The sequence below is a fragment of the Numida meleagris genome, chromosome 3 (genome assembly GCF_002078875.1).
Source record: "Numida meleagris isolate 19003 breed g44 Domestic line chromosome 3, NumMel1.0, whole genome shotgun sequence".
NCBI lineage: Eukaryota > Metazoa > Chordata > Aves > Galliformes > Numididae > Numida > Numida meleagris.
The window spans coordinates 100,869,601-100,877,763 of record NC_034411.1 but is presented as its reverse complement, the minus strand read 5'-3'; the positions used below and the strand labels follow the sequence as shown (position 1 = coordinate 100,877,763).

General features: G+C 47.8%; 1 protein-coding gene across 1 annotated transcript; it reads right to left on the bottom strand.

The window, feature by feature from the left end:
• LOC110397144 lies at positions 7 to 4,241 on the bottom strand. Its single transcript, XM_021393139.1, has 5 exons — positions 3,156 to 4,241; positions 2,844 to 2,895; positions 2,687 to 2,726; positions 2,505 to 2,594; positions 7 to 2,134 (listed from the first exon to the last, which is right to left on the bottom strand). The coding sequence occupies exons 1-5, from the start codon at positions 3,405 to 3,407 to the stop codon at positions 169 to 171; spliced, it is 2,400 nt and encodes a 799-aa protein (XP_021248814.1). The 5' UTR covers positions 3,408 to 4,241; the 3' UTR covers positions 7 to 168.

Genomic DNA, 8,163 nt, shown 5'->3' with positions numbered 1-8,163 from the left:
GTTGCTCCTGCTGAAAAAGTTGCAGCCCCAAATACCACTAAGCCCTTCATCATTGCCTCCTGAGGTGGTTGCAGCCTTTCCCCAGGAATCATGAGCAATCTCCTTATCCCAAGGCGAGACTCTGCTGTGCATGGTTGGTCCTCTTCCTTGGAGCTCCTCACCTCATTTCTACCAGATTTTGGAATACAGGGCTTTGCCTGCACCTAGGAGCTTGGCCCATGCTTTCTGCAGGCAAAGGAGGATGGGGATGAGACAACCACAGCAGCAGCTTGGCTGAGGTGATGTCTCTGGTGCTGGGCTCCTGGGCGTGGCTGATGCACATTTGGGCAGGTGCTCTGTTTGTGATGGCAGGGTCCTGGTAGGTGTCTGCTGGGACAGATTTGTCCTCTGCTTGACTGCAGGGATTGCTACCACATATTGGTATACACGGACCCCCTCTGGCTGCTGGGCAGCAGCAGCAGTCTGTTTCTGGCCTTGCTCCCTTCTGGGCCCTTCCCCAGCTAGATTCTTCTCTCCCACTGTCACCTCTCCTCCTACTGTGCCTGGTACTCCGGCCACAGCTGGAGCTGAAGTGCACATGCCTTCACTGCAAGGCACACTGTGGCATGGGGCTTTGCTGCACTTGGGGTAGAGCCTCCTGGAGCTGATTTGGTGCTGCCTGAGTCCCTCGCCCTTCTGTGCTGCTTTCTGTGCTCTGCATGGTGCAGCAATGGGGTGCTCTGCAGCCAACCTTGGGTGCCCCGCATTGTCCTGGGACTCCTCTAGCCACGAAGCCAGCAGCTGGTTCTGCAGGTGTTCAGCCATTGTGCTGACCCTGACCAGGTCTGTGAGTGCTCTGAGCATCTCTTCCAGGCTGGGCATCTGAAGGCTGTTCCCTGCAGGTCTTGGAGGTGGTGGCAGATCTATGGGAGTGTCCTTAGTGGAAGAGTCTTCTATCTGCAGGGAATTATTTCCTGAAGGAGCTGTCCTACATTGTGATGGCTCTGGTACCCCCGTGTTGACCCCGGTGGTCAGGGTGGTGGTCTCATCATCCTGTCCTGCCTTCTGCTGAGGAGCTCCCTCTCTCTGTGGCACTGTCTGCTCTTCCTGAATGTAAAAGGAGGAACCAGGATCACCCCCTTTTGTCCCAGGGCCCTGCTCCTTTGTGCGGCTGCCAGGCAGGGTCTTCTTTCTGGCTGGGTTGCTGCTCCTGACTGTTCCCCCATACTTCCTTTTCAGAGGGAGTTTATCCAAATCTTCACAAGGCACCTCTTTTGCCACTCTCACAAAAGCTGCTGGCACAGAGTGGACAGGCGTCTGTGTTCCTTGTGTGCATGTTTCCACAGGGGCTGTGGACTCTTGCTGCGGGCCAGGGGGCTGCACTGCCGTCTTCCTGATGCGAGCACGGCTGTCCCAGCGCTGGAAGGGCGAGCGGTAGGGCAGCACAGTGTGCCTCTGTGGAGGAGGCTGGCAGTCTTGTAGCTCCCAGACAGGCTCTGAGAACTTCTTGTAAGAAGCCAGAACCTTCTCTGGTAGCCCAAAGCACCGCTGTATCTGCATTTTTACCATGTGCCGCTCCAGCTGCCTTTTCACAGCCTCATCCAGGAACAGCGGCTTCGGCACCCTGGGCACCACCTCCACATCGAGCTCTGATGGTTGCTGAGGCTTCTGAGGAGACGAGATTTCCTGCAAAGTCCCTTCTCCACAGGCTGGCAGGCCCACTTCCTCCTCTGGTTTCCTTTGTGGTTCGACGTGGGCCAAGGTCTCCTGGACTTTTTGGGGCTCAAGAGCATCTGAAAGCATGAGGTCAGGCTGGGCCACGGCAGCATGACCCAAGTCTGCTCCATGCAGAGGAGTGATGAGTGACAGCTGTGAAATGCAGCTGCCTTCATCTGCCTTGACGTAAGTGCAGGAGCCTTCCCTGGGAGGGGGCAGAGGGGCACTCAAAGTACAGTCGGCTTCTGTTGCCACAACAGCAGCAAGGGAGTTGTTGCTCAAGGAGGACAGAGAGGCCCTTGAAGAGCACCCAGCTCCCATTTCCTCAATCGGAGTGAGGGAGTTGTCACTCCAAGAGGACAGAGACGTCTCAGGTGATGAGTGGGTTTCCACTGCCTGGTTGGATCTGAGAGAGTCCTCTGACATCTCAATGATTGACCTGTGGAAAAAGGGGATGAGGGCATGCTTTCATCAAGGACTCCTGAGCACCTCAGGACTCTCTTGCTGCCTCAAAGGAGTTGACAGGCTGTGTTGCTGAGGCGGAGACCAACCCAGTGTGTGCCTGAGGTCGCCCACTGCCTGCTGTGATCAAAAACTCAGAGGAGTAGTGGGCAGCACTGTCAGGCTCTGCTGCGCCTGCGTGGTAAATCCATTGTTTCTGCAATGGCATTGCCCCTTCTACTTTAGGTCTGCGGATTTTGCCATGCCCTGCCCTCATCATATTCCCTTGTCAGTGCCCCCTACCCTATCCCCATCTCCATCCCCAACCAAACCCATCTCTACTGCCATCCACTCCTCAGTGGTCTCACATTTCCAAGCGTCTGTGAAATTCCTCAAGGCTCCTGTCAAGCTGACAGCGTGCTTCACGCGCATCTTCCCTCTCCAGGATCGGGAAGCAGCTGCAGAGGGGCAGAGGGCACCATTAGTGGGACCTCCCTTGGTGGGACAAGACCAGAGGGAGCTGTTATGCTCCAGGGAGATAACTACTTACTGTGTCCTTGAGCACTGTGAAGCATTGTGGAGGTCCACAACTGTTGGTGGAAGAGACAGAGAGTGAACAGATGGAGAGCCCCTCCCTGATGGAGCCACGGGCATGTGGGGCCATGGGGTGTCTTTGCAGGGCACTTGTCCTTGCCCATGCTGCTCACCTCTGTGATTCTCCACGTTGCCTCTGCAGCGGTACCTCCTTGGTCTCCCACCCTATATGGGCACAGAAAGCAGCGAGTGAGAGGGGAGCATCCCCAGCAGCCTCAGTGGCACCCACCAACCCAGGGCACAGCCAGGCCCAGGCTCATGCCTGCCCCGGGACTCCCAGCCGAGCCTGGCCAGGCCCTGCTGGGACACGTCCTCTCCTCCCTGGCAGGGCCCCCAGCCCGGCCCTGGGATGGCCATGGCCCCCACCGGGTGACCCCCCCTCCCTGTGTTGCAGTGCCTGGCCCAGCACCAGCCCTGACTCCTACCCTCCGATTCCACAAATCCATAATGAATTCAACTAATGATATGATCAGCACATTCCAGAGGATACGGTAGAAGATACTGTAATTCTTCAGGCTGAGAAAGAAGCTCATTCCCCAGAAAGCAGCCATGCTTGTGATGCGCAGAGAGAGCCAAGCAGTCAAGCTCCTCTCTCCAGTCAGCTCACAGGCAAAGTGGCACCCAGCCTTGCCCTGCCCCAAATTTGTGGTTGCCTCCTTTGTGATGCGGGTTGCCATGTCACCAGCTGGGGGCTATGGCAACATTTGTGATGCAGGGACTGTGGGCCATGGCCAGCCCGCCCCAGTGCCGAGCCCTGGTGCTGTGTAGGTCCATACAAAGCCTCTGGCCCCTCACCAGGAAGGAATGAATCCCAGGACTTGTGCTGCACTCCCACTTTCAAAAACCCACGTTGGGCTTGTTGGCCCTCACGACTACAGCAAGGCAAAGATGACCATGCTGCTGCTGCTTGCTGTTCCTCAGCGTTCCCTTTTCCAGCCTCTTCCCATTCTCAGTAGTACGTCAATCTTTGCTTGATTTATACTTTTTTTTTTGAACCAAAGGGAACATTTTCCCCTTTTTCTGGGAAAAGAATGCACAGTGTCTTTTCAATAAATCACACATGTTCATTATGGTTCATAATGACAGGTGTTTTTTCATATCATTTTTAATCATAAATTTTCTATGAATCGCTGAACATTTTCCTTTGAAACATTAAAGGGATCAACATTTGCTGTTGAGCTTTAGGTGGCTGAAGAAGACTTAATCCATACAGTTATTGTTACTTAAAGCCTGGAGATTGCAGAGAAAGCCTCTATAGACACTCAAGCTATTTATATACAGAATCATAGAATCACAGAATCTTTTGAGTCGGAAGGAGCCCTTAAAGGTCATACAGTCTGTCACGGTATTATCTAAGGGTCTGCGTCCGTGACAAGGGGGACAGGCCCGAAAGGCAAAAAAAAAAGGAGAAAAGAGGAAGGAAAGAAAAAAAATTGTCAGCGAGTAGGGGCCAGCCCCCCGGGCAGTCCGGCGGCTAAAGCGGCAGAGAAGCCGCGGAGCCGCACCCTGGGAAAAACTACGGGAAGGGGGGGGGGAAAGCAAGGGACTCGTAGGCGGATCTAACACACACACAAAAAAAAACCAGCGGCACCAATCTGAGGAGGAACAACTAATTTTACTAAATATATCAAAATGAGGCTAGTAGAATTATATTAGAGAGTTTACAGGCTGAAAATGTTACACGGTAAACTGCAGGAGGACCACGTGCTTTCTCCGCCGGGCTAGAAGGAACAGACCCCGCGTCTCCCACGCGGCTTCACCACCCCCTCTAATGCAAAGACCCCTGGGGAGTGCACCTCCTCCCCTCCCCCTCAGAGGGCCACACCAAAAAAAAAAAAAGCAGTTTGCAGTACCCAAGGAATTAACTCTTTAACTGCCCGTACCTTACATGATGTAATGATGTGGAATACCGACAACAAAAATCACAAAACCATAACAGACAGTCTGCTTCAGCACGCTTTCAGCAAGCCTTGTGCTGCTGAAGATGCCCTCTGGAATTCTGTCATAGCTTAAATCCTATTTCACACGTTGCTCAGTGGCAATCTTTTGGGGCAGCATAGTGTTGTGTGGCTTTTTTCCTCCTACAGTATCTGTGTTTTGAATCCTCTTTTTTTGGCTCATCCCTGCAAAGCCACAATGTGCACTTTTATAGCTATGCAGATGCTACTTGATCTAATCTCCTCTTCTGTTTCCTGCACGACAGTTTCTATTCTGACCAACTGTTCTTGTTCAGTGAGGTGCATCCTGCAGCTCCACAAAGCTGAGCAAAACCTGCAAAACCCAATTACATAAGTGCAGCTGTTCATCTCGTGATTCTTCCAGGATGGACTTCTGACCCTTTTACCATCTATATTGAACTTGGGCAAGATTGAATAAGTTGCTCTTAATTTGCTAAAGCTGTTATCTGAGATTAGTTGAATTATTATTTTTTCTTAAATGTTCAAGTGGAAAAAAAAGTAAGGACATATAATGGCCAACTCTTGTTGCAATTTCCTTTGATTTTTATTCTCTTTAGTCTTTGCCCCAACACAAAAGATCAGTCACTAAATATCAGAACTGCTGAAGTTTTACTTCTCTCAAGCAGAAATTTATGCACTTCAGAAGCATTTAGTTTTTACCATATCCCAAATGGCTCCTGATACTTCAGGAGTCAGGAACTACTTATTTTGAAAACATTTCTGCCAATTACAAGGGAATCAATTCTGGAATTAGGTACCAGCTAATTCCAGGGTAGGCAACACTGACTTCTGTTTTTAAGGTTTTAGGGAAAGTTCTGAGACAGCTTTTATTTATTGGACTGCCTGAAAGCAGCCAGGGAAGCTGTACAGTAGGATTATCTTCTTCCTTATGTCTTAGCCAATTCATGCAACTGATGACAAAAGAAATAAAAGCACAATTTTCTCCTCCTGCCTGTATGTCACATCTTTACTTTTTGGCAAAGAAATCCAGCTGAGGTGTCAGAGCTCTGCAAAGGAAGAACCAACAGCCTCCTCCACAGAACAGATGTGGGCTTCAAGAGGCCAACTCAGCCTGCAAAACCTACCATGTCTTCCTCTCCCACTGACTGCAAAGGGAGAGAAGATAATGGCAGAAGAACCCCCAAAGGACCTCAAATTAAGTGAAGGGAATCCATGCCTTAAAGTTCAGAAAGATCTGAAATTCCTCTGAAAATGATTCTACTTGAACAATCTATGTTTCATAGCAGATCTAAGGAAAGGAAAACCAAAACTTCTCCTCTACACATGCTGTATCTAGGAAAATATATATACCAATCCATATATAATTAAATATATATGCTATATCATTTTTTTTCAGATGTGTTTTGTAAAAAAGATTAAAAGTTTGTTAATATGTAGCAGTATCAACAGCGTATTTCTTTTGTTAGCCATAAAAATAATGTTCTCAAACACTCAAAAGTTAACTAAAAATAGATAATGGAAAGAGACATGGAAAAAAAGTTAAGCTAGCCCAGTTGCTGTTTGCATATTTCTCCCTTTAGACCCAACAGCAAATTATACTTCGATATGAAACGGTCTCTGCAAATATGTTCCTACAAAATTTTGAAGTGAATGATTGTTTCTGCACCAGGGCAGGCTAAGAATTCTGTGTAAGTGAACTTCAACTGATTTTAAAACCTTTCTGAGTTACCACTGGATCCTTTCTAACAATCAAGACTATTTGTTGGAGTAAAGAAGTAGAAACCAGATATTCCCAGCCTCCACTGCCTTCCTGAAGACATAATTGCCCGCTGGCATGGCTCATAGCATAGCTAACAGCCATCCAAGGGCTGTGATGAGATAATGGAGGTCTCAGAGGCAATGTAGAACCAACTAGACTCAAAAAGACACATTTTTGTAGTGGAGATAGAGGCTGTATAAGAGCCTCCTGTGCCTCTGCTAGAAATTTAAGGTCTGCGGGTGAGCAGGGAGAGAGGACGAAGGACATGATCTTGTTTCCTTGAGCTGGTCCTTAGCTTTGCTGTAAAAAAACAAAAACAAAAACAAAAAAACCTCACACACATGCAGAACAACTAAATAACAAGAACAACAAGAACTTTATTCTTTGTTTAATGGAGTAAAACTTAGGAACTCAGAGGCAAATAAGAAATTAACATTTGTCTTCTTCAGAAGCTTACATTTCTGAAATCAGGACAAAGCACTTTTCAGCTCTCTTGCATGGGGAGCTAGGACATTCAAATCACCCAGACCTTTGAAATGATTTGCTGTACTCTTCAAGTGAACATACCAAAAATACCAGGAGAGAGCTTTGAATTGCTAGGTCATGCTTTATGACTTTTTAACGAGAGAAAACCAAAGTGGGACAGAATAAAATAAAATAAAAATGTTCCCTGCTTGCTACGTCCTTGAAAGTTGTGTGTGTTCCTCTAGTCTCATTTTGAGTCCAGCAATTGTTGGAGGCTTCCTGAGCTCCAAAAAAATCAACATCATCCCTTCTACAGCCTTTGGAAAATCCCTGATGTAGGAATTGAATGTTGCTTCTGCATATAGAACTAACAAGATTCGTACTTTATTTCATGGTTGATACTAATAATTCTTTCTGGGCTTCTCTTTATTTCATTGAAAGGGGGTCTCTGTTTTCATCAACTGTCCTTTAGATATTGATGCATGCTTAGTAAGTAGATGAAGTAATTAATAAGTACCAAGACCCCAGCTTCTGTATTTTAGACTAAAAGCATATTGTAAGGTTATTCTGTTTTGCTAAGAGGCCCTCAGCAAAAGAACAGCAGGTTTATCAAATATCAAAGAAGCCAGGGCCTCCACACAAGGACAAATTGTCTCACTCTAGGACTGGGGGAGGGATACAACAGGCAGGCCTCAGGATGCTTCCCTCTATCCTCCTTCCACACTTATCTTTATCCAAGAATCAACAGGTGTCCAGAAATAATGACCGGGTGCTGAGTAAGCAAGAGTTAGAAGTTAATTAATTAGCAGTATACATGCTTAGCTAGCAACAATTTATGTTCAGCCAGTATCTTTATGTTTAGTTGAGCGTCGGGAAGATTGTGAACCTGAAGTACTCAGCCAATGAGGAACCAGGGGAGGAAAAGATAAGCGTCGGGTAATATGGCATAAAAGATGTAACTCTGCTTTCTGCGGCGTGCCTGCTTGCAGGACTCCCGCCATTGCAATTGCGAATAAAATCTGCTTTTATCAGAGATACCGTCCTGATCAATTATTTGGATATTTCCAACACTGAGTTCTAGCTATGACCACTCTCAGTTCTTCTTAAGAGTCCATAGTCCTTGCTGTCCCATGCTGAAGATACTTGCTCACCCTGAAGAACAGAGATCCTTCAGTAAGGGCAATCCTGATGCTGCAAAAATGGGAAATGTGTTCCTGACTTTTCTCAGGATCTGCCTCTATACCTCTTTTCCAGACAGATGTTCAAGTTTGGTCCACCTAACAAAAATGC